This window comes from Thalassophryne amazonica, chromosome 10 (assembly GCF_902500255.1).
Source record: "Thalassophryne amazonica chromosome 10, fThaAma1.1, whole genome shotgun sequence".
Lineage (NCBI taxonomy): Eukaryota > Metazoa > Chordata > Actinopteri > Batrachoidiformes > Batrachoididae > Thalassophryne > Thalassophryne amazonica.
Window position 1 is genome coordinate 59,764,445 of NC_047112.1, and position 27,559 is coordinate 59,792,003.

General features: G+C 41.3%; 1 protein-coding gene across 2 annotated transcripts in view; it reads left to right on the forward strand.

Annotated features, from left to right (window-relative positions):
* Positions 1-27,559, forward strand: part of arid3a (AT rich interactive domain 3A (BRIGHT-like)) — a 135,771-nt gene that overhangs the window by 32,111 nt on the left and 76,101 nt on the right. For both annotated transcript variants that reach the window (XM_034180068.1, XM_034180069.1), the window contains exons 2-3: positions 20,351-21,114; positions 23,632-23,911. In XM_034180068.1, coding sequence (XP_034035959.1) covers positions 20,783-21,114; positions 23,632-23,911 — 612 coding nt within the window. In that variant the 5' untranslated portion in view covers positions 20,351-20,782. The remainder of the gene's footprint in view (positions 1-20,350; positions 21,115-23,631; positions 23,912-27,559) is intronic.

A 27,559-nucleotide genomic window follows, 5' to 3' on the forward strand; every position in this document is an offset into this window, starting at 1 on the left:
TATTGTTTTTAAATTGTGGTTTTGTTATGCTATTTAGGGTTGCACATTGAATGGATTGCATTTAAAAAATGAACTGACTGTTTAGTTAGTTGTTTTCCATGGTGGATAGTCTTATAACATAAGATTAAGCATGTGGGAATGAATGTTATGAAGTGTTACTTTATTATTGCTTTTATTACAAATTGTTTGATGAAATTTCCTGATATCTACAACATGTTCTCTTGTTTTAAAATCAGAAAGACAGAAAAAAATGGATGGATTTATTGCGTTTTGCATTGCATTTTGAAAAAAGAATGAGTGGATTTATAGCGTTTTGGAAAAAACTAAAATAAACTTTGTATTATAAACAATAACATTATTGTTAGATTTGTCAATTATTGTTGAAAATGTTCAGACTGAACCAACCATCTATTACAACAGGACAAACTAAATATTTGCAAAATTTGTTGATCTGGATAAATAAGTCATTTTTCTCAAAACAATCAAAATGGATTTAAAGCATTTTGGAAAAGAGCTCTTCATATATATTTCCTTTTATTGTAATTCAAATGTCTTGTTTTTAATGTTCTTAATCCTGTAATGTTAAGGTGTTTTTGTTTTTAATCTTGTGAAGCACTTTGAGTTGCTTTGTGCATGAAAGGTGCTATATAAATATATTTGCCTTGCCTTGCCTCTAACAGGCTTATGGCTTCAAAAATGATTGCCGATATCATAACACATTTTTTTGTCATCTTAATGACCAGTATAATCCTTTAAGGCAAAATGGCACGAAACTAAATAAACTCATAGTTTGCAGTATGCCCCCCCCCCCCCCCCCAAAAAACATTTATTCAAGTTTTTCCTTTTAATTTGCAGGTTGTATTTATCTGGTTGGAATTAGACCCTGGGCTCTTATTCTTATCGCTATGTTCTGTTTGCTCTGATCTTGCAATCTTCCACTTGTCAAAGGTGGGTTTAAAAAAAACAAAACAACAATTAATCCAATAACTTCAATTCTTTCTCCTTTATCCTTCATTCAGTCAGCTGTCAAAGTTTCTGCCCCAGAGGCTCGTCTCTGTCCACATTTTGTTGCTTCAACCAATCTCAGCAAGCTCACCTCCTTCAACTAATTAAGGTGTTAAATGAGCCTTAAACATCTTATCAGCTGTGCTTTCATGTTATTTCACGTTTTGTGTATTTATTTTATTTGCCTACTTGTAGGGCTAATTCTGTATCCCCCTGGAAGAAAATTGCTTTTTCCATTGCTCCCACCACCCCGCTCCCTTTTAGGGAGATCAGAGGTCACGGTGGTGTTCAGTACAGAACATAATCCAGGTTGGGATTTATTACTCAATGTTTTAAACTTTGTATTTTCCTAATTCAGCTCACTATCCTACCCCACTAGCCTGCCCGCAAATTCTGTAATAAAATGTCAATTTAAGCATTAAAATTTGAATGCGAGTGAATGATTTGATGGCTGTTGCATTTAGGCCTCCTTTGGAAAGGTCTGCCAATAAAATTGTTGAGGAAATCCTTTATTACTCCACTAACTGGAAACAGGCCTGCAGGGTATCACACATGGACTTGCTGGTTTGACATCGAGCTTTGGTTTAGACATTAAATGTCTTATCACTGTTGCCAAGGTCTTTCATAATGTGGGAGAATGAGATTCCAAAAGTAAACCATAAGCCATTTTTCACAGCAGAGTCACGCTCAGAGGTTAAGGCCATGAGCTTCTAAAGCACTACTTTGATATTAAATCCAACCCAGGTTTCATGACTCAAGTCAGTCGGTCTCAGTGCCTTGCACTTTTATTGCCACAGGAAGGACTGATTCAGAACTCAGAAATGTTTGAAGATGCAGTATTTGGATTTTTCACACAGTCTCGCATCACATTAATTTTGAAACGGGGAATTGTGCTTTATGCAAACCCATTTCTGTTCAGGCTGCAAAAACAGCTGCGAAGGCCTTCGGTCACTTCTGGAAGGTTCATTTTATTATTAGGACAGGCAAACATCTTATTTATTTATTTATTCGTCTATTTACTTTTTATGAACATGTAGCATGACGTGCCCGTGTGTCACTGAGGAGTCTGGGTGTTTGGGTGCTGATGTTCGGTAACATTGGCCGGTCTGAAATAAAACCTGGAGGATTTGTTTTGACTGAAAATGACAAGACGGGCTGATTTTCACTTTAACTCTGTCCCATGCAGCAAACACCCACAGTGAGGTATATTACTTTAAAACCCCAGGGTGTAGGGCTTTGTATTTAGTGGTGCAGTTACAGATTGCGTTATGCCATCGCCAGCCATGAGTCTGTTTTCCTTCATGCTCTCATAATGAGGATTCATGCTCTCTTGCCTTATCTTGTAATAAGATATGTACGATCCTCCACTTCACCAAAATGAGAGTTCTCTAACTCATTAGCCTGCATCAGCAACCATTAAACTGTGTATAGTGGAGCAACCAGTGATTCCTCATCTTTTTTTCTTCAGTCTTCTGGTTGTGCTGCAAAATGCAAAAGTATGTCCATTTTAGCTACATGGCGGCATCCATGAGGGTGACCCACTCCCATGTAACTATGAAGTTTCATTCCAAGCTCAAAATGCATCGGTATGTTTGGTAAATTTGGTTCGGTTTGGTAAATTTTACACTAATGAACAGATTTTTATGAATGCTGTATTACATTGCTACTAATAAACATCCCTAAATCCTACACACTGTAGCTTTAAGGGAATTGTACTTAATTTATTTCTTTGCCATCTTGTGTGATATGACCCCCCCCCCGAACTCTATTCCTGTGTTGTCAGCGACGGAAATGAAGGCATACTTATGTGGTGTTGCAATGTAATTTTCTACCTCTGGCATGTAGGAAATTGTGTTTGTGTCTAAGAGTGGCGTGAAACAAAGTCACCACTTCTGCTTCTGTCTCCTATAGAAAATGTGGACGACATGTCTTTGTTGTAATCACTTCTGTCTTCAAATTACACCGATCTTATTTGTGGCGCAAATATTCAGTTTGGACTTATTTGCATTCATAGTTTTGATTTGTAAAACGTGTATAAACCGTAGTCCAATGAATGCATGTTGTACAGTACATTTATGATTTGTGTGTGTGTGTGTAATGTAATATATATATATATATATATATATATATATATATATTACACACAGGGTGGGCCAATAAAATGTTACCACTTTTTTAATTTGTACAATTTCCAAAATAACAAAGATTTCTTTTTCATTTTCAGGAATATCAATTCCTGAAAATGAAAAAGAAATTCGGAGTATCCCTCTTGAGATGTGTGGCATCACAAACTTCAATGTGCGTGTTGCAGCTGTAATCCAAAGAAGAGGAGCGTGGATTGAACGTCATCAATTATTGAACTGTGCGGAAAACGAGACAAAGTAGGAAACCTTTGGTATCAAATGTTAATTTGATGCTTCTGTTACAAGTCTGTAAATAAAATTTTCGAATAAGTTATCATTTCAAAAACTTGTGTATGATCAAAAAGTGGTAACATTTTATTAGCCCACCCTGTATATAGTTCAAATCCCCTCCACCAGTCATGCCGACAGAAACAAAATTGCATTCCGTCTGTGTTTGTCTCTGTCTGTCAACTTATATTTCTATAGTTCCTGTCAAGGGACCCAAAGTTGCTTTACACAGAGTTTAATCGGACAGGATTTTTAACAGCACAACAGCTTAGTGGTTATCACTGTTGCCTCACAGCAAGCGGGCCATGGGTTCAATTCCCACCTGTGGCCTGCCTGTGTGGAGTTTGCATGTTCTCTCCTTGTTTGCGTGGGTTCCCTCCGAGTGCTCTGGCTTCCTCAAACATACAAAAGACACTATGAATTGCCTGTAGGTGTGTGTGTGTTTGTCTGTCTATATGTGGGCCTGTCACAGACTGGCATCCTGTCCAGGGTGTACCCCGCCTCATGTCCTATGACTGCTGAGATAGGATCCAGCCCCCCCATGACCCTTAATTGGAGTAAACGGTTAAAGATAAGTAAGTGAGTGAGTGAAGCATAGCCCCTTCCAACAGGTTGGACTATGTACATTACATCATTGTTGAACAATGTCTATAACTTATGTATGAATGATTGCAAAATTTATATTCATAATTGTATGCTAGGTTTCTTCATCCTGTGAATCTTTGGACCATATGCAGTAATATTACACTCTGTCTGTGCATGAGTCCTTTTCTGTGGAGGTAGTTTCTTTTTAAATTGATGGTTGGCCCACGCCCCCCAGAAGCGGGGCATTTAAAATGTTTTATTTGTGCATTTGCTCATCACATCCCTCATCATTGTGACTCATTACACTTTCAGATATCATTTGCATACCAGATGCATTTATTTTGTTGTGATTTGGCGCTATATAAAAAAAATTGATTGATTGATTGATTGATTCTCTGGACCAAAATATTAGACAAATTTCCGTGCGAGCACCATATGGCCCTTGTAATCTAGTTAAAAGTAGTTCACGGTCAAAACCTTGTAGCCTCAATAATTCATCAGTGCTTCACTGCTTCCAGGTATTGCTTAAGTATGGGATACGAGGTCTGTTAGAAACGTATCGGACCTTTTTATTTTTTTCAAAAACCTGATGGATTTGAATCACGTGTGCTTGCATGAGCAAACCTTGAACCTTCGTGCGCATGCGTGAACTTTTTCACGCCTGTCGATTGCATCATTTTCTGGTAAGCAACCTTGTGTGAGGTGTGTCGTGGCGCTCAGCGGATTTTCATTCCAAGGAAAAAGACGGAACGACTGGAGCAGCGTCACAGTGGAATGTACCGAAAAAGTGCTGATGTCCACCTCTTCCGCAATTTCTCGGACAGTCACACGACGGTCCCGCATCACCATAGCGTTCACTTTGGAAATGATCTGGTCATTTCAGCATGTTGATGGCCAACTGGAGCGTGGCTCGCTCTCCACCGTTGTGCGGATGTCTTTAAACCGGTTGTACCGCTCCTTAATCTGTGTGATGCCCATAGGATCGTCACCGAAAGCCGTCTGAATAATCCGAATGGTTTCCACCTGGCTGTCGCCCAGTTTCTGGCAAAATTTGATGCAGCTCTGCTCCAGTCGTTCCGTCTTTTTCCTTGAAATGAAAATCCGCCGAGCGCACAGCACACACCTCACACAAAGGTTGCTTACCAGAAAATGATGCAATCGACAGGCGTGAAAAAGTTCACGCGTGCGCACGAAGGTTCAAGGTTTGCTCATGTAAGCACACGTGATTCAAATCCATCAGGTTTTTGAAAAAAATTAAAAGGTCCGATACTTTACTAACAGACCTCGTACAGATGCTTTCTGGACCATCATTTTAGAAGATATCACACATATCTCCTCTGTGACCTATGACCTAATTACAACTAGGTCATCATTAGGGCTGAAACGATTAGTCGAGTAACTCGAATAATTCAATTACAAAAAATGTTCGAGGCAAATTCTGTGCCTCGAAGCTTTGTTTAACGTTGTAGTACATATGCCATGCCTGTGTGTGTTGCTGCAACGTCTGCAGAAAAAAACAGAAGACTGGAGCATAACAGCTAATCAAATTAGCAACGATAGCTACCGCTTTCCAATGTGACAGAGTAAAATAAAGCCTTTTAAGAGAAAGATGGTCCACGCTGATCATCTGAAATAGACTTACTATGCATTTAAAGTGAAGCAGTGTGTTTGTCTATTTTTAAAAAACACACGGTCTGCTGTACGTGGGGAGGGACTATTGACCTGGTGGCCGGCTGCTGTCTCTCTCTGCCCAGTGTGAGGAGCTCTCAGACCGGGCGAGTCACAGCTCTGTCCCCGGCTACATTGACAAACAGCAGAAGTCCACTCTTTCTTCTGTGTTTACCTCAGACTCACACTGAGTGTTTGACTTTTTAATTTTTGCTTTTTGGGCAACACACAACTCTTCACAAGCACGGTAACTTAAATAAAATAATAATTAAAAAAACTGACTGCGAGGCTGCATGTTCAACCTCCAGCTGAAATGCATCTGTTGAATTGCAGAGAAAGAGGGATAAAAAAACAAAACAAAACAAAGCTACATCCCATCACCCTTTCAGCAAAAAACAGTTTGGCGCAGTGACGTTGTGCCATTGCTTAGGGAGAGCCCCTGGACTATTGATGTTGTTTAAAAATGCAGAAGTACTTTTTATCCGATTTCTCGATTAATTGCCATAATAATCGATAGAAATACTCGATTACTAAAATAATCGATAACTGCAGCCCTAGTCATCACCATCAAAACCTTGTTGCCACAATAACATCTCAACACTTCCAGGTATCTTCTTCATATCGGGCACACATGCTTTCAAAAAACAAAATCTTGGATAAGTTCAAATGTGAGTTCTCCTGTGACCTAGTTGGTTAAAGTAGGCCACTATCAAAATATTGTTGCTACCATAAATCATACATCCCACTGGGCATGGGCTGGTATGAGATTTGGATGGTAGTAACCGTGGCAAAAATACAGCAGTTTCACGGTATTATGTATAGCTTTAGAATGTGCTTTAACAACATTATGGCTATTTGCATATGAAGCATGCGTGATTCGGGCACACTGATTGATGCGATGTCTACCGCTACAAGCACTATACCACTGATAACTTTAGAGAAAATACCAAAATAATAGTTACTCTTTTAGACATGTAGCGTGTGTCCCATGGGAAACATGACTTACCTTCTTAGGGAGAAACGTGGCTGGAATAAGGTCCCGAACTCCAGATACTCAATATTGGCCCAGTTTCACACCAACAAAGTGCTTGGAATAGATGTATTTGTCCTTCTTGACATGTTTGTGGGAGAAGTTTGGTCGACCACAAGCACGACTGGAGTCCAGCGCTTGTACTTCTCAGTGGTTTCAAAGATGGGATAAAGTTTACTCCTTCCATGTAATCCTTTGCAGTTATCTTGAATTGCTCTGCGTCCAACACAGGCCATGGCTACGGTGCTTTGTTGCCACCGTTTTTGGCTTGAAGGGCTATTCCGCAGAAAATAAAACAAAAAAAACCGACTTGGTCCTTTTTGACGGAGGGAAAAGTTCAGTGCAGGCTTCGCCTCCTTCAGCCATGATGCAGAGCAAGGTAACATTAGCTGCCTGTTTGTAAACAGAGACAGAGGTGGGCGGCAGCGGCCACCTCTGCTCTGCCTGTCAAGAATTCTCATAACCTGCTCATACCGTAGGGACGGTATAACGGAAATTTTAGTGGTTTTGATACCGTGGCTTTTCATACTGCGGTATACTGTGAAAACCGGTTATCGGCCCATGTCTACATCCCACTATATGATATTTATCTGAATTAAGGGTGTAACATTACATGTAATTGTATTTAAACCGTTTCGGTACGGGACATTCGGTTTGGTACAGGGCTGGTCACAGGTGAGTCCGCGTTGCGTGTATTTACATTCAATGTTACCAACTTAGTGACTTTCTTGCTAAATCTGGCGACTGTCCAAACCCTCTTGACGACTTATTTTCTCAAAAGCGACAAGCGACAAATCTAGCTGCTTTTCCTGACGTTACTGGACACTTAGCTGATGTTTAGCTTAGCGACAGAAAGTGAAAGTCTCTGTCACTGAGCAGCAGCAGATCTCCCCCTCCTCTGCTGCCTGCAGCAGCCTGAAAGCACTGAGCGGAGGAATATCTACAATCCTCCTCACTCTGGCTCGCTCAGCCTACTGACTTCGTTTGATGTGCTGTGATTGAGAGGCTCTGGCTTTGAGAAGTTATTTTATTTTAATAAGTGATGGCCAATTTTAACTTAATTTTCACTTTTTTGCCACTCCCACAATGTTTTTGTTTTCAAAACTTTATGTATAAAGCTATATTAACAAACATTAAAAAAAACAGTTAATAGAAAGAAATAGAAAATAAAATAATTGTACAAAAAGTAAAGGGATTTTTTTTAAACATTAATTTTCTTTTAAAAAATCCTTAGAGTGTGACAGTTTGGACATTAATTTTCTGGCAAAAATATGATGGTTGAATAAAATTGAACAGGGCTTCATGCTGGAACCGCTATGCTGCACTTTACCTCGTGGAAAGATTTTATTTAAAGCTGTTTACTAGGATTGCATTTTTTATAATATTTCATACATTTGTCGTTTATTTGAGAACATTTTTTTAACTTATTACCAGGCAGCACTTTGCAATTATTTATTTTCCTGTTTGTATAATGTTACAATAAATTGTTGCTTTAAACAACAAGCAAAGGTTTTGCATTTTGTTCCCATACTGTACCGAAAATGAACCGAACCGTGACCTCAGAACCGAGGTACGTACCGAACTGTGATTTTTGTGTATCGTTACAACCCTTAGTCTGATATAGCAGAAAAGAGAATTCACTTTCTACCTCCAAGTATATGGAGTGTTTTAATCCAGTTTATACTGGTGCTATTTCTGATCTGACAACTGCGGGCTTTCAGTTGCGCCTGTGTCGCTCTGAAAGAATGTAATAAATCAATATTGAATATCTGTCGGCTGTCTTGCTGCATCTGCTGTGTCAGTTGTCACTTCCTTCACCCTGCAAAGAGTTTCACAGCTCTTACTTCCTTATGCCGTATTTCTCAGGCACACAGTAATGCTACAGTCCGGGCAAAGTCAAAGTCTATTTATGGAACAAATATTAAACAACTGCTGTTAAGCAAAGTGCTACACAGAGCCAAAACTGACATACATTTTTTTTTTTATTCTAAGTAAATTTTGACAATAAGACAAAATAATGGAGGGGTAGGGGTATGATGTGGGCACAATAGAGGAATTTAAACTTCATTAAAAACTAGTGTCCATCTGGTCGCTGCACTCACTAACTGGACAATAAACAGTGCACTTGCACGTTTCTGTCGTATAAATGAAATTTGAGATAAATCACTTCAGTGTTTGATTGCATAGCCTCGTCAGAGATGCACCTTGGTGTCTAGAAGGTTTCTGTTGTAACCAGCCTGCAGCCTGGTAGCACAGAGCCAAACAATTATTTGCAGTATAAGCAACTGGAACTTGAGATTTCAACATGTACTACACCATACTGGAATGCTATCCCAGTGCAGGTGCTGTCCATACCAGTAAACCAATAAATGCTGTCACATATCAACAGTTACACTGTGTTTTCCAGTGTTCTCTGTAGTCAACAACACTGCTATACTTAAAGCATGAGGAAAAGATCTCTTCCCATGGGAGTAAGGGAGGCAAGCACAGGTATCTAAATACCCTTTGGGCACCCTGTGTGACATGATGGGTATTGAGGGAAAGTTTGAACCCTGTAGCCCTGAGGGATGGTACAGAAGAAGGAGGTGGCTACACATGAAGTCAGAAATCTGTTATTAGTAAGATATTGATAGTTTTTCACTTTAGGGAAGCTATTCTAACACAAAGTAGTGTTTTGCAGCTAAATCCCTATAACCTGGATTGGTTAAATACAAAAAAAGTACCATGTCGATGTAAATATAATAAAATTAGTAGACCAAACCACCTGCACTCAAATAACTGACTCATGGGATTGGATTTCCATCTGATAAATATATGTAGTCCCACTTAAATTAAATTAAATGACATGGATGTACTTTATTTTATTTAGGGCTACATATATTAGATGGAAATCCTGCTGATAATTGAATCGAGTTCATCCAATGAGTCATTTTCTTGAGCCTGGTGATACGGGTCTTTTATTTCAATCGTGAGTCAGTGTAGGTGAATGAGTGGTGGGGTACAGTCATTGCAGTCTCTTGTCATAACTGGTTCTTTAGTATGTCCAGCACCTCGATTTCAATTCAATCAATTTTTCAATTTTTCAATTTTTTTTTTTATATAGTGCCAAATCACAACAAACAGTTGCCCCAAGGCGCTTTATATTGTAAGGCAAGGCCATACAATAATTATGTAAAACCCCAACGGTCAAAACGACCCCCTGTGAGCAAGCACTTGGCTACAGTGGGAAGGAAAACTCCCTTTTAACAGGAAGAAACCTCCAGCAGAACCAGGCTCAGGGAGGGGCAGTCTTCTGCTGGGACTGGTTGGGGCTGAGGGAGAGAACCGGGAAAAAGACATGCTGTGGAGGGGAGCAGAGATCGATCACTAATGATTAAATGCAGAGTGGTGCATACAGAGCAAAAAGAGAAAGAAACGGTGCATCATGGGAACCCCCCAGCAGTCTACGTCTATAGCAGCATAACTAAGGGATGGTTCAGGGTCACCTGATCCAGCCCTAACTATAAGCTTTAGCAAAAAGGAAAGTTTTAAGCCTAATCTTAAAGTAGAGAGGGTTCTGTCTCCCTGATCTGAATGGGAGCTGGTTCCACAGGAGATGAGCCTGAAAGGCTGAAGGCTCTGCCTCCATTCTACTCTTACAAACCCTAGGAACTACAAGTAAGCCTGCAGTCTGAGAGCGAAGCGCTCTATTGGGGTGATATGGTACTACGAGGTCCCTAAGATAAGATGGGACCTGATTATTCACAACCTTATAAGTAAGAAGAAGAATTTTAAATTCTATTCTAGAATTAACAGGAAGCCAATGAAGAGAGGCCAATATGGGTGAGATATGCTCTCTCCTTCTAGTCTCCGTTAGTACTCTAGCTGCAGCATTTTGAATTAACTGAAGGCTTTTTAGGGAACTTTTAGGACAACCTGATAATAATGAATTACAATAGTCAAGCCTAGAGGAAATAAATGCATGAATTTGTTTTTCAGCATCACTCTGAGACAAAACCTTTCTAATTTTAGAGATATTGCGTAAATGCAAAAAAGCAGTCCTACATATTTGTTTAATATGCGCTTTGAATGACATATCCTGATCAAAAATGACTCCAAGATTTCTCACACTATTACTAGAGGTCAGGGTAATGCCATCCAGAGTAAGGATCTGGTTAGACACCATGTTTCTAAGATTTGTGGGGGCCAAGTACAATAACTTCTGTTTTAATCTGAGTTTAAAAGCAGGAAATTAGAGGTCATCCATGTCTTTATGTCTGTAAGACAATCCTGCAGTTTAGCTAACTGGTGTGTGTCCTCTGGCTTCATGGATCGATAAAGCTGGGTATCATCTGCGTAACAATGAAAATTTGAGCAATACCGTCTAATAATACTGCCTAAGGGAAGCATGTATAAAGTGAATAAAATTGGTCCTAGCACAGAACCTTGTGGAACTCCATAATTAACTTTAGTCTGTGAAGAAGATTCCCCATTTACATGAACAAATTGTAATCTATTAGACAAATATGATTCAAACCACCGCAGCGCAGTGCCTTTAATACCTATGGCATGCTCTAATCTCTGTAATAAAATTTTATGGTCAACATTATCAAAAGCATCACTGAGGTCTAACAGAACAAGCACAGAGATGAGTCCACTGTCCGAGGCCATAAGAAGATCATTTGTAACCTTCACTAATGCTGTTTCTGTACTATGATGAATTCTAAAACCTGACTGAAACTCTTCAAATAGTGTCAGTTTAGTTTCTGTATGCTGTTGACTTGGCATGTGGCTCTTATCTCTGGCTGACTCATAGATGACCTGCTTTTTGTCTGGGAGGCATAATTACCCAAAACCCACACACCACTTACCATTTTGAACAGGTTCTGAGCAAATAGATAGCAGGGAAGGTAAACAGTTACACTCCTCTTGTATACGTTGATGGCTAAGATAGATTGTCATTGTATTATAAAAGTTGTCAAGCAAGAACAGAGATTTATTCCTGTGTGACTGTTGCGTAAAAAAAAAAAAAGGTAGCTTTGACCATTTTGTCTCTGTTGACAAAATGGGAATGTCACTTCTTAATATCAGCATGAATTACCTTCAATTTGAATTGTACGTAACATTTTTCCCATTTTGACGCACACTTGCTACCACCAACTTTGAGTGCTTTGCACAAGATTTAAATACGGCTGTACATAGGGAAAAAGACAACGTTATCACAGGTCTTTAAAGTATGGTCTCTCATTGGTCGTCATTACTCCGTCATTGTCAGTCTAATCTTTTGTTCCCCCTTATTTTTTTAGCTAACCCTTGTAAAAGAATTTAAAAACGATCTTCTCTAACATACTTGGAATTTAATTTAAACATGATTTTAGCTCTCCTGTGGGTTCACCACCTGCAGAGGGGGCCATGGGGGTCGGGTGCAGAGAGGATTGGGTGGCGGTCGAGGGCGGGTGGCCCGGCGGCCCGGTCCATGTTCACAGCCCCTGGTTGTTGGGACGTGGAAATGTCACCTCGCTAGGGGGGAAGGCCTGAGCTTGTGCGGGAGGTTGAGAGATACCGACTAGAGATAGTCGGGCTCACCTCCACGCACAGCTTGGGCTGTGGTACCCAACTCCTGGAGAGGGGCTGGACGCTTCACGGGGAGAGGTGGAGGGCTGGGGTCGCATTGCTTATTGCTCCCCAGCTCAGTCGCCATGTGTTGGAGTTTACTCCGGTGAACGACAGGGTCGCGTCCCTACGCCTTCAGGTCGGGGACAGGTCTCTCACCGTTGTCTCAGCCTACGGGCCGAGCAGCAGTGCCGGGTACCCGACCTTCCTGGATTCCCTGGGAGGGGTACTAGATAGCGCTCCGACTGGGGACTCCATTGTTCTCCTGGGGGATTTCAACGCCCACATGGGCGGCGACAGTGAGACCTGGAGGGGGGTGATCGGGAAGCACGGCCTCCCCGATCTGAACCCGAGTGGTGTTCATTTGTTGGACTTCTGTGCTAGTCACAGTTTGTCCATCACGAACACCATGTTCGAGCACAAGGGTGTCCATAAGTGCACGTGGCACCAGGACACCCTGAGCCGGAGGTCGATGATCGACTTTGTAGTCGTATCATCTGACCTTCAGCCACGTGTCTCGGACATTCGAGTGAAGAGAGGGGCAGAGCTGTCAACCGATCACCACCTGGTGGTGAGTTGGATCCGCCGGGAGGGGAGGAAGCTGGTCAGACCTGGCAGGCCCAAACGTATCATGAGGGTCTGCTGGGAACGACTGGCGGAACCCTCTGTCAGCGAGGTCTTCAACTCCCACCTCCGGGAGAGCTTCTCCCAGATCCCGGGGGAGGTTGGAGACATGGAGTCCGAGTGGACCATGTTCTCCACCTCCATTGTTGATGCGGCCGCTCGTAGCTGTGGTCGCAAGGGCTTTGGTGCCTGTTGCGGCGGCAATCCCCGAACTCTGTGGTGGACACCGGAAGTAAGGGATGCCGTCAAACTGAAGAAAGAGTCCTACTTATCTTTGTTGGTAGGTGGGACCCCAGAGGCAGCTGACAGGTACCGGCAAGCCAAGCGTGCCGCAGCCCGTGCGGTCACAGAGGCAAAAACTCGGGTCTGGGAGGAGTTTGGGGAGGCTATGGAGGAGGACTATCGGTTGGGCCTCGAAGAGGTTCTGGCAAACCGTCCGACGCCTCAGGAGGTGGAAGCAGCTCTCCACCAGCACCGTTTACGGTGCAGGTGGGGAGCTGTTGACCCTGACTGGGGATGTTGTCGGGCGGTGGAAGGAGTACTTCGAGGATCTCCTCAATCCCATCGTCACGTCTTCCGAAGAGGAAGCAGAGACTGGGGACTCAGAGACGGACTCATCCATTACCCAGGCCGAAGTCACCGAGGTGGTTAGAAAGCTCCTCAGTGGCAAGGCTCCTGGGGTGGATGAAATCCGTCCTGAGTACCTTAAGTCTCTAGATGTTGTGGGGCTGTCTTGGCTGACACGCCTCTGCAACATTGCGTGGCGATCGGGGACAGTGCCTCTGGATTGGCAGACCGGGGTGGTGGTCCCTCTGTTTAAGAAGAGGGACTGTAGGGTGTGTTCCAACTATAGGGGGATCACACTCCTCAGCCTCCCCGGTAAGGTCTATTCCAGAGTACTGGAGAGGAGAATTCGACCGATGGTCGAACCTTGGATTCAGGAGGAGCCGTGTGGTTTTTCGTCCTGGTCGCGGCACACTGGACCAGCTCTACACGCTCCATCGGGTGCTCGAGGGTTCATGGGAGTTCACCCAACCAGTCCGCATGTGTTTTGTAGATCTGGAGAAGGCGTTTGACCGTGTCCCTCGGGGCACCCTGTGGGGAGTGCTCCAGGAGTACGGGGTCCGGGGTCCTTTGCTAAGGGCTATCCGGTCCCTGTACGACCGCAGCAGGAGCTTGGTTCGCATTGCCGGTAGTAAGTCAAACCTGTTTCCAGTGCATGTTGGCTTCCGCCAGGGCTGCCCTTTGTCACCAGTTCTGTTCATTATTTTTATGGACAGAATTTCTAGGCGTAGCCAGGGTGTAGAGGGGTCTGGTTTGGAACCACAGAATCTCGTCTCTGCTGTTTGCGGACGATGTGGTTCTGTTGGCTTCGTCAAATCAGGACCTTCAGCGTGCACTGGGGCGGTTTGCAGCTGAGTGTGAAGCGTCCGGGATGAAGATCAGCACCTCCAAATCCGAGGCCATGGTTCTCGACCGGAAAAAGGTGCTTTGCCCTCTTCAGGTCGGTGGCGTGTCCTTGCCTCAAGTGGAGGAGTTTAAGTATCTCGGGGTCTTGTTCACAAGTGAGGGACGGATGGAGTGTGAGATCGATAGACGATCGGTGCAAGCATCTGCAGTCATGCGGATCGCTGTATTGGACCGTCGTGGTGAAGAGAGAAGCTGAGTAGGGGGGCAAAGCTCTCGATTTACTGATCGATCTACGTTCCGATCCTCACCTATGGTCATGAGATTTGGCTCATGACCGAAGAACGAGATCGCGAGTACAAGCGGCCAAGATGAGTTTCCTCCGCAGGGTGGCTGGGCGCTCCCTTAGAGATAGGGTGAGGAGCTCGGTCACTCGGGAGGAGCTCGGAGTCGAGCCGCTGCTTCCTCCACGTCGAAAGGAGTCAGTTGAGGTGGCTCGGGCATCTTTTCCGGATGCCCCCTGGACGCCTCGCTGGAGAGGTGTTCCGGGCACGTCCCATTGGGAGGAGGCCCCCGGGGAAGACCCAGGACATGCTGGAGGGACTACATCTCTCGGCTGGCTTGGGAACGCCTTGGGGTTCCCCCGGAGGAGCTGGGGGAGGTGTGTGTTGATCAGGAGGTCTGGGCAGCTTTGCTTGAGCTGCTGCCCCCGCGACCCGACTCCGGATAAAGCGGAAGAAAATGGATGGATGGATGGATGATTTTAGCTCCACTAATTACAACTACCAAAGTCAAATTTTGTACTAGAGGCTGATATTTTTTCAGGAATCCCAGGGGTCACAGGATTCCCATGGGATTCCCACAGGGTGGGAGTGAACTTTACTATTCATCACGTGATTGGGACAGTGCAGGATAAAAAGTTAACGGAAGCAGATGGGACCGGGAACCAACTAGTCGGAGGGAAAAAAAACAAAACAAAGGACCGGTGCCACCATTCTGTAGTTTTGTTTTAGCAAGCCTACACTGTAACACAAGTCAAAAAAACTATACGGCCCAGAAGCCAACAGGGTTTCTGGCTGCTGCTTTTCTCTGGAATTCAAAGAGCAGCAATGGACGGTGAAACACCAGCGGAGAAACCAGTGTGTTTAAAAAGTGATTTGCAACGCAAAATCAGTTGAAATTTATTGAATTTCAGGAGAGTCGAGTGTGACGTGTTAACACACTGTATGCTGCTTGTAAAACATGAGGAGAGGCACTCCACCCTCAATCCAGAAAATGTAGATGCACTTTTGTTCCTACATAGCAACATTTGAGGTAAAACGTGTTAGATGATAGTTGAACGTGACGATTCTGATCGTTAGCCCTAATTAGTTTCTGGGCAGTGTTTTCTTGCAAATAGACAAATATTCAAGTGTGCTGAAGAGTGAGAAAGTAGACTTATATGGCCATTGTATTTTTATTTAATATTTGCACCATATGCGCTTTTTTTCTTTTTCCAAAACTCAGGTACAGTATGTGAATTGTGAAGGTAATGATGCCGTTATGCACTTTTGTTCATTGTTGACAGCTCTCTTGTTGTTTTAGCAGTTTAAAACATAAAAGTAATGCCACTGTTTTAAGGGAAACAATTGCTCAGTAAATTAGTAAAATGCAACTTTATATGTTTGGGTTTATTCAACTAAGGTAGGCATGGTGTGACCCGTGCTTTCTTTTATTATTATTATTATTATTATTATTTTTTGCTGTAACTGACCCCTAAAAGAGCTAGAAACAGGGGCTTAGCAGCTGGTCCTCAGTTGAAAAACTGACCACAGGCCATGCATTATTTGTTTTGTGCCTTTTAGTGAATTTTTTTAATTTGGATTAAGGCAACAAGTGCCTGCCCTATATTACCACAGATGAACTGTTCCTGTTGCCATATCTTTTAAAATAAACCTGCAGAACACAATGCAATCTAAAAAATAATGGGGAGAAGATCATACAAATTCAGTGTATAGCCTAAAAACTAAAAGGAAAAAATGGGAGCAGTACAGGAGCGGGATGGGAGTGGGAGTTCATTTTACCAGGAGTGAGATGGGACAAGGAATTTTTTTACTCTGGCCCAGGATTGGGATGGGACAGGAATTTTTCTGTGGGGGTGGGATGGGACAGAAGTGAAAATGTACTCCTATGTCACCTTCTACTCTGTACCCCTAGAACATATCAGCTCTGCTGCTTGTGCTGTTTGACCACTCCATTTTTGAAGTAAGACATGTTTGTGTCAGTTTTCCTCTCGCACCATACACCCGGGTTCCTCCAAAAAAAGAAAAAAAAAAATACCTCTGCCAAATGCAGTGGCTTAAGGCTGGTTTCACTGCAGTGCTGCTGCCACAACTACATCATCTTGATTGACATGTGGCAGGCAGAGACTTTCTGTCTCCCCAGCGTTTCCCATTACAGCCAAGATTGTGGCGGCTTGCCATCATCAGTCAGCTCTTGTAGAACTCTTGATGCAGAGTTGTAGTGAAATCAAAGCAGATGTGTGTTCATGTGAACACTGGAAAATCAGTGGTAGGTTCACGTGAGTGGAGCATCTTAAAAACAGACGGCCTCTGCCACCTTGTGCTCTGCTCTAGGCTGTCTGGTGAATCCTCGACACGTCGAGGTCCAAGCTGTCGTTTAGCAGAATGGTGGGGCTGTGTGACGTTTATACTCTGTCTTGGGAAAACAAACTTAATGTGGATGAAAAGTTTAGAGTCTTTGCTTAGAGATGTCAGTCACGGTGGTAGTGTTCACTCTTTGGTCATGTGTAGCCAGAGTTTTCCAGAAGCTCTCTCTCTCTTTTCTTCCCCTCCTCTCCCTGAGGCTGTATCATCCTCTTTGTTGGTGATTCTGAAACATGTCTGAACTGAAAAATACATACGTTTAAGACATTAAGTCCATTTAAAAGCTGGGGTCACGCTACATGATTCTCAAGTTAATTTATGGTCAGTTTGAGCAGTTGAAGGCTATTGAAGGTAATTATGCTTTCACATTGGAACTCTAATCTGTTGGGTATGTGCTCCAAAACCATCTCCTTCAACTAGGTCATGATTGGCTCAAACCGGTTTTAATTGAACAAACCGGTTTTAATTTTAATGCATGTGTAACTTTGCAGTGCTGGGACATATTTAAGCAACTCCATTTTGCAGCATTGGTTGCACTGAGCAGCTGATTGAAATGTCTTGTTGCGTCATGTTGCCCAGATGAAGAAACTGACCAATCTTCCTGTGATTTCACTTCCTTATTTTTGTGACGTGAGAACATAAAGTATTTTGGTTCCATGTGTGACTGTCCTCTGTTTTTGTGAATCATGCGCTTATCACACAATGCACACAAAGCCAGGAAAGTATATTTAAACATGACAAATATGAATTTACCCCCCAGAATAAAGATAAGCTGATTATTTAGACATCAAATACAAATATTAGTTCTGTGGTACAGTTTGTGATTAGTATTTTAGGTACAGTGACTCTGTATTTTACATTTCTGTTTGTGGTGAAACATAGCATATTGGGTGTCTTAATAAATATAGCTTGGTTCAAGATGCCAACTTCATATTTGGTAAATATAGTTAATAAGGACATGTTCTTTCCCAGTGGTAAATTCTTTGTATGGTAAACCTTGTCAGACTTGTGCAGTATCCATTTGAATATAGGTGTGATGTTTTTTTTTTTTCTTAAATTTTTAATGCCTCATAAATCAGAAAACTTTATTTCTTCCAGAAAAATACTTTGTTGTCTAAATGGTAGTCTAACACGATAAGCAAATTCCAAAATTTGAAAGATCTGATGTGTTTCAGTGCAGAAATACAGAGGGCCAAAACCGCTCCAAAGCACAAATCAACAACTTTTTTTCTTAGTTTTCAGCAAGTTATAAACTGACAAATATGCAACTGTGGATGATCTTTTATAGTAAAGACATCTAGTACCTAAGAACAACTCCTGAAAATTTCTTGCATGAATAGTTCCAAAGTAACCCCCCCCCCCCAGTAAAATTTGTGTTACTGAGCCCTAATATCTCAAATAACATAAGAATATTAGGATGAAATTTTGTATTTGTGTTGGACTGGGAATATTACAACCCCTGGCAGAAATTACGGAATCACCAGCCTCGGAGAATGTTCATTCAGTTGTTTAATTTTGTAGAACAAAAAGCAGATCACAGACATAACACAAAACTAAAGTCATTTCAAATGGCAACTTTCTGACTTTAAGAAACACTATAAGAAAGTCAGGAAAAAAAAATTGTGGCAGTCACTAACGTTACTTTTTAGACCAAGCAGAGGGAAAAAAATATGGAATCACTCAATTCTGAGGAAAAAATTATGGAATCATGAAAAACAAAAGAACGCTCCAACACATCACTAGTATTTTGTTGCACCACCTCTGGCTTTTATAACAGCTTGCAGTCTCTGAGGCATGGACTTAATGAGTGGACAAACAGTACTCTTCATCAGTCTGGCTCCAACTTTCTCTGATTGCTGTTGCCAGATCAGCTTTGCAGGTTGGAGCCGTTGTCATGGACCATTTTCTTCACTTTCACCAAAGTTTTTCAATTGATTAAGATCCGGACTATTGCAGGCCATGACATTGACCCTATGTGTCTTTTTGCAAGGAATGTTTTCACAGTTTTTGCTCTATGGCAAGATGCATTATCATCTTGAAAAATGATTTCATCATCCCCAAACATCCTTTCAATTGATGGGATAAGAAAAGTGTCCAAAATATCAACGTAAACTTGTGCATTTATTGTGCATTTATTGATTATGTAATGACAGCCATCTCCCCAGTGCCTTTACCTGACATGCAGCCCCATATCATCAATGACTGTGGAAATTTACATGTTCTTTTCAGGCAGTCATCTTTATAAATCTCATTGGAACGGCACCAAACAAAGTTCCAGCATCATCACCTTGCCCAATGCAGATTCGAGATTCATCACTGAATATGACTTTCATCCTGTCATCCACAGTCCACGATTGCTTTTCCTTAGCCCATTGTAACCTTGTTTTTTTCTGTTTAGGTGTTGATGGCTTTCGTTTAGCTTTTCTATAAGTAAATCCCATTTCCTTTAAGCTGTTTCTTACAGTTCGGTCACAGACGTTGACTCCAGTTTCCTCCCATTTGTTCCTCATTTGTTTTGTTGTGCATTTTCGATTTTTAAGACATATTGCTTTAAGTTTTCTGTCTCGACGCTTTGATGTCTTCCTTGGTCTACCAGTATGTTTGCCTTTAACAGCCTTCCCATGTTGTTTGTATTTGGTCCAGAGTTTAGACACAGCTGACTGTGAACAACCAACATCTTTTGCAACATTGTGTGATGATTTACCCTCTTTTAAGAGTTTGATAATCCTCTCCTTTGTTTCAATTGACATCTCTCGTGTTAGAGCCATGATTCATGTCAGTCCACTTGGTGCAACAGCTCTCCAAGGTGTGATCACTCCTTTTTAGATGCAGGCTAACAAGCAGATCTGATTTGATGCAGGTGTTAGTTTTGGGGATGAAAATTTACAGGGTGATTCCATAATTTATTCCTCAGAATTGAGTGAGTCCATATTTTTTTCCTCTCTGCTTGGTCTAAAAAAGTAACCATTACTGACTGCTACAATTTTTTTTTCTTGATTTCTTATAGTGTTTCTTAAAGCCAGAAAGTTGCCATTTGAAATGACTTTAGTTTTGTGTCATGTCTGTGATCTGCTTTTTTCTACAAAATTAAACAACTGAATGAACATCCTCCGAGGCTGGTGATTCCATAATTTTTGCCAGGGATTGTATTATTTTGTGAAAGTATGAACAAAAAATCAAAGATGGTCAGTTGGGAACATAAAATCTGATGATTTGAGGTGAATGGATTTACAATGAGATTTGTGATCTGTTACACCACTACTTCAGATATTACTACACTTACTACTGGTGCTGCTCCACCCAAACGTGCTTCTCTTTCACCTCTAGGTACTAATGTTGAAAGTGGCAATCTGACACCCTGTTTTTATTCTTCTTCTTCACAGGTCTTTGTAGTCTGTCAGCAGACTTTTGTTCTACCTGCTTTTCCACTGCTCTTGCCTTGAAATTCGGGATACACTGCTCTGCCCTGCTGCTGGTTTTGCTCTCCCCAGTACACCAGGAAAAACCTTTGAGAAAGAGGGAGGTGTCTGAACTCAGAAGTAGAGCTGACCCTCTGGCTGAATGTCTCTGATCGCTGATCAGCTCCCTTCCTCTTCCTGTTTCCACTACCTCTCAAGGATCCACATTTTCATATAACCTCCAAGCCCACAGCCAGCTGTAATTCCTTTGATCACGGGCTCTTTTGGCAATCAGTCCCTCTGGACAAAAACATCAGTACCGTTCAGGCATCCCCTGACCGGCCCCCAACTGCTGCACTTTCTGCGGGGGAGGGAGGGGAAGCAAGGCAGCTGAAAGACGTGCGGCTTTCTCCAGAGATGAAGCTGCAAGCTGTCATGGAGAACCTGCACAGGCAGCAGAGGGCTAAGCTGCTTATGGAGCAGCAGCTACAGCAGCAAGCCGCCGCCCAGCTGACTCAGGCCCGCACTGGTGGGGGCGGAGGGGATGAACCAAAGGGGAGCCCGTCACCTGAGGTGGAGCAGGCCCAGATGGCAGCATTGGCAGCTATGCGGGCCGCAGCGGCCGGGCTGCAGAGGGTGTCGCACAGCCCTGTGTCCGAGCATAGCAGTGGTGGCGAGGAGGAAGACGACGATGATGAAGGCGAAGATCAGTACAAGGATATGATGGGGTCAGAAGAGGAGGAGCAGATGTGAGTGATGGAATTTTTTTGTAATCTTTTTTTTTTTGTTTGTTTGGTTTTTTTTTACTATTCAGAAAGCACCAAGTCTTGCTGTGCATGCTACTAAATCTTTTATTTATTTATTTATTTTTTTGTGGCCATCAGAACCACGTGACAACCTTTGTCACCAAGGTTAGTCTCCTGCAGTCTGAACAGTCAGTCACTATGTTTGATGTGAGTGACTTTTTCAGTCACTAAAAGGTATAGAAGCCACCGAACGCTGAATAATAGATTGTAGCGGAAGAAAGTGAGAAATTGAAAAGCAGTTAAATATGTATTTCTTTTTCGCTTACCTCAAAATTGAGCAAATTGACTTCATGTAGACATGAAGTACTTTTCATTTTTGTAGAATATCACAAAAACACAGCTAATTTTATTTTGAAAAAGTGTTTTGGGGAGATTCCATAGCAAATATAGCAAGTTGACTCTGTGAGATCTTGAAGATGACATGAAGGAGAGGTGTATTGCTTGCAGGCCAAGTAAAAATGTTGCAACCTTAAGTCATGTTCATATTGACAACTTGCACTTTTTAACTTGTGTGAGTGCTGTCTTGCTGGTCCAGCACAGATCCAGCAATGCTTTCTATGACATATGTATGTACTGAGTTATTCCCAACGGGATCTCTGGTCAGCTGTTTACTAGCTGTGTTTATATAACGGCTGAGTGGATCCTTGTCATTTGATTGGTGCTTTGTGTGTCACATGACATGGATTAATTCAGCCCATTTGTGTTGTATTGTATTTAGAGTGCAGTTTGGTTCCATATGTTTGGTACCATTGCACTCTGCTCGCGCACACACACACACACACACACACACACACACACACACACACACACACAAAAAACACACGTGTGCACACACAAAACAAATCCACTGCGCTGTAAGCCGTCTGGAGGCTGTTTGCAGGAAGTTAGAATGAGAAGCTGGACTAATTTCTGAAGTGATTTCTTTTTTGTTTTTCTTTTTCTTTTTTCCCTCGCTGCACTGAGGAATACAGTCTTTTTTTTGTAGCACACTGCACAGACGCGGGACAACGCCACAAGCGAGACAACAATTTGATTGAACTAAGCTAACTGTACTAGTTCTTGTCTCACACACACACACACATACACAAATTCCTGCTGTGATTTTTAGCTGCACTCTGGAGCTACACAGTCCTTTTTTTTTTTTTTTTTCTTCTTCTTAATGGAAGTCCAAAGTCAGTCCACAGCATCACGGACTACACATCACAGTTTGGACTGTAGCAGCAGTAGAACACCAAAATGTAAGTCCATTTTCTGTTGTTTCTAAATTAATAAAATGGCAAATGACAGGGATCTATTTTAGCCATTATGTCAAACAAATAATGAATATTTTTACGTTCTTTCAATGGAATGAATGTTTTATGAGGTGAAAGATAGAACATACCATCTTTCACCTCATAAATATTCTTACCATTGAACTCAAACATTCATCATTTGTATACTGTCGCGTTCATTCTACTTTCATTTGACATTTTTGGGGGCACTTACAGTCACAGATGTGGATCTGGCACATTGCTTCTGGTTTATTTTGCTGACAATAACCAAATTGCCTTCTAAGAGTCGGAAAAGTCCCCCATGTCATCTGTGATGTCATGGCATGTTATTGTCGTGTTTTACTCCACATGCGTCAAAGTCTGAGATTGTTTCTAGACAAAACACATTTTAATCATATTGGCGATATAACATTGTGAATCCTTAATTTCAATATTAAAGAATAAAATTATAGTGGTGCTCAAGAAAATTGAATATTTAAAAAGCAATAACAGGGCACTACTGTATTTTCTGGAGAATGCTGCTTTTTTTAAACTAGTTTGGGGGTCCTGCAGTTTAGAATCTGGTACGACTTATGTTTTTTTTAAAAATACACACAATGCGCTCACCTTTTTCTTGTTGTTTCCATACACACCAGAGACTTTGATGTCCACACATCATTCGTCTCCATCTGACCCTGTCCTTCTTCTGGATGGCCCCAAAATACATCTGATCCATTGTCCGATCCCCATCTTTGTCTGTGTTCATTATTTTTAGTACATAATGAGCCATAGTGTTTCTTGTGAAGTATGTGTTTCAAAAATGAAGGTGACTTATGCAGCTGTGTAACTTACACAGTGCACCTTTTTAAGTGTGCAGTAGTAGTGTAAAAATGTAAAGCTTTATTTGAGTTTGTTTAAACAATGTGCACAATTTATTTTTTATATTTATTCTTTCTTCTTTAATCCCATGACTCATTGTCTCCCAGTTGTCAGGAGTGGAAAAAATAAAATAATAGGAACAGCTTTTTTTTGTGTGTATAATGTTCTGCTCATTTTGTTTTCAGAAGGGAACATGCTGTTCAGTGCCACAGTGACATTGTTGTCCTTCATTCATGCATGTCTGTACATACAATGTCCTGTTTTTGCGAGCTTTAATAGCAAAATAGGAAATTACATCAACTGTCTTTCTGTTCCTCTCCGAAACAATCAGCAAGCAAAAATGGGACGAGGAGGACTTTGAGGGTGAGATAGATGAAGACTTTGATGAAGACCTGGCTGAAGGTCTGCCAACAGGTCATGACGCTGTTGCCCCTGGGAAGGGAATCCTCTTGCTGCCCCACCGTCAGCTCCACCCTCAGTCCCACCTGCTGAAGGCCCGTCCCTGTGTTGATCAGGAACCACGTGTAGCCATCCTCCCCCCTCACACCACACATGTCCACTTAGGTGCCCAGGACCATGGAGAATGGACCTATGAGGAACAGTTCAGACAGGTAGGAGCTCCACAGTGCATCTTCCCACCCCTCACTGTTACACGCAGGAAAGTTCTTCTGTAGTTCTCATGGTGTCACCCGGCTAAAATGAATGTGGTTATGCAAGAGTCCAAATACACTTAAAAAGGATTTATTTACACAAACGCGTACTTGGTCTTTAGCCACTCGACAGCAATACGAAAAAGAGCTGGGTAATAGCAATGACCTCATGATTTCATACATATCACAATACATACAGTATAGGGGGAAAAAGACATTTGCAACACACAGATGCACCAAACTACTAACTGTTGATTAAAAATGTGTGTGCACCCTTTAAAGCAACACACGGTCATACACGGCACTTTTGAAATGATTGTTTAGCATGGTGAAGCACAAATGCCACATCTGTGATATGTACACACAGGCCTTGCACTACACATTATGGTTGCATTCTTTACTGTTTGTTTCTTATTTTAGGAGTTGAAAATCATTGCATCACTGCCAGTAGAGAAATTAGCTCAAACTGTTCGCTTCAGCACCATAATTCACTTTCTCAGATGCATGTTGGGTAGTCAGAGTAGGGTGAGTATTTAACACAACAAGTCACTGGCCAAATGTTGGTTATCTTTAAGATTAGGTTTTAAACTATAGATTACATGTGTAAAATGTTCTTGTGTGTAAATACAGTGCAACAAAAGATGGATTTAACTGCATGGCGAGATACATGTTTGGTAACTGTTGTAGCCTGACACACACACATACATAATTCTGTCAGAGCTCAGACTGTGAAATGAGACTGAGTGACGCTGTGTGGGAGTGGGGTTATTTTACAACTTTACAAGCTGGAGTTTGTACTGTAAATATGCTTGTTGGTTGGATGTGATGTTATGGAAGAGGCAAGAGGTGGCCTGTTCAGGAAAAGATATTCAAGTCTGCAACAGCTACTTTGCTATGAAGAGCTGTTGTCAATAAAATAAGAGACAGAGGGATTGAATAAACAAAAATGTTCAATTTATTTAAATTGGAAACTTGTAGCAAATGTCATCAAAAATACAACTTAAAAGGGGAAATGAGGGTTTGACTTTTTTCAATGTAATGGCCTATATCATTATAATTATTATTTTAATTTTACAAGTTTGCTTTATAACCTCATTACAGACAAGTGGTGATATGTGCAGATAATTTGTGTGTATTTGTGGTGTGAACCTGCTTTTATAAGGTGCATGTGAGTGTCTCATTCTTTAGACAAGTTTAAGGAGCAGTCTCCCAATGTGGTTTTTTTTTTTTTTTTTTTTTTTGATCTCAGTTTAAAAGGTACAGAAGCTTATTGCATTCACTTGATAAATGTATTTTTTGGTTTGTTTTTCAGAGTAATTATTTGTGTTTTTCTGAGTAATTATTTTTGTCTGTTTTTCTGAACAATTATTTCTGTTTTTCTGAGTAATTTATTTTTTGGCTGTTTTTTGGAATAATTATTTCTGTTTTATTGAGTTTTTCTGTTTTTCAGAGTGATTTATTTTTATGGTTGGTTTTTCAAAATAATTTTTTTCCGGATTTTCTGAATTATTTTTTTTCTTCTTTTTTTTGGACCAATTTTTTTCTGAGTTTAGAGAGCATTTGAAGCATTCATTCATTGAGAGCTCGATTTGGTAACAAACATAACATTGTTCAGTTTAATCAAGTTTTACTTTGATCTGGGTTTAAGACACTGGGAGATTATCCTGTCTTTAAGTCATATAGATGGTATTATCATTAGTTTGTCGACTCTATGCAGGCACCTGAGGACTTTGCGGCTGTTCAGAAGGAAAGCCCATTCAGATCTGCTAGACATAGCAGTTTTTTCTCCAGGATCAGTTTGGACAGATATGGTATGCTCCATAGATACAGGATGATGCATTTGAAATGCATTCAGGCTGGCTACATGGTGACTCAAGAAATAGTAAAAAAAAACAAACAAACAAACAAACAAAAAAAAAAACAGAAAAAATAGTCCAAAAAAAAAAAACTCAGGAAACAAACCAAAAAATAAATTACTCAGAAAAACAGAAATTATTATTCCAAAAAACAGACAAAAAATAAATTACTCAGAAAAACAGAAATAATTACTCCGAAAAACAAACCAAAAATAAATTTATCAAGTAAATGCAATATGCTTCCGTAAAAAAGGGAGGTGATTGGACCCTTTTTTTTTTGTAGGTAAAATTGATGTTACAGCTGAAACTGATTTATTGCTGAATACACCAAAGTACATATGATTTTCATTCTGATTATTGTTTTTCTTCGCCACTCCCCTTTTTGTATCTGTTTTTTTCCCCCCCACACTCTTCCAAAATGCTAAAATACCTCTGTATACAGCTCAGAATGTCTTCTATTGAAGAGCAAGACATGCTTTTCATGGGTTTCATGTTGAGGATGAGGAATAGCATCAGAACAAGGCTTTGTTCAGAGAAGGATGGGTCCTGTTTTCTGCATATTGTACCCATTTGTCCTCCTTTACCTTCGTTTTGCTCGAGTTCCTCTGATCTCCACTACAATCACAATTTATCCTGTTGTCACAATTTTTTTTTTTTTAAACATGTCTAAAACTTTCACAGTATTCTACAGTGCTACTTTTACCACAGGTTACAGAATCTGATTGAGTATCTTATTATTAATATTATTATTATTATTATTATTTTATATTTATTGGCACCACCCTGTGACAGACTGACGTTCTGTCCAGAGTGTACCCCCCACGCCCTATGACTGCTGGAATAGGCTCTGGCCTCCCTTGACCCTTATTTGGAGTAACCGGGTAGAGAAAATGGGTGGATGGATATTGGATTCTGGTGATGAACAGTATAAGTGCAGCAGCTCTGCACCTGACCACTCATTGTTAGACCAACACACACACACACACACACACACACACACACACACACACACACACACACACACACACACACACACACACACACACACACACACACACACACACACACAGTATCAAGATTTAGAGGATATGGATGCTGAATGTAAAAATTACAGTTTGGCTGGAAACGGGCAGTAACACTGATGCTGGCTTGTTTGCAGGAGTTGAAGACGAGGCCTAAAGTTTCTGTTGAAAGTACAGACTTTCTTATGTGTAGCAGTATTCATGACCATAAAAACGTTTTTTGATGAGGAGCAGTTTGTCTTGTAGCTTCAAGGCGATTTATTGGTTTGGAGAAGTGTTGGGTGAAATTATTAACATTCTTTATGCTGGAGTTGAGATAAGTGAACATAGCACTCTGTCTACATGTGGTTCAATTTGAGATAATCATAGATGTGTATTTAAGACCTGTTTTTGTAATTAGAGTGTATGCAGTAGAAGTTCTTGTAAACCTATATTCTTGTTCTTTAAGCAGTCACCCCACCCCATAAAAGCTTAGTGTGCATGACCTTCAACAGTTGGTGGTTTTCAAATGTCAGATATGTTATTAGTTATGTGTTCAAGTACATTTTTATCATGGCATGTCAGCCAGCAGTGTCTCACCCACTCATGGATTTAGTGGTGTGGTCGGTTATGTAATCAAGACAGCCAGTATCTTAACTGTTAAAATAGCCTTACCTAGTCAATTCTTGATTAAAACCCATGTACTGTAAGACCTATACTTTGTCAGTGGAAGGTTCCTCCAATCTGAGATG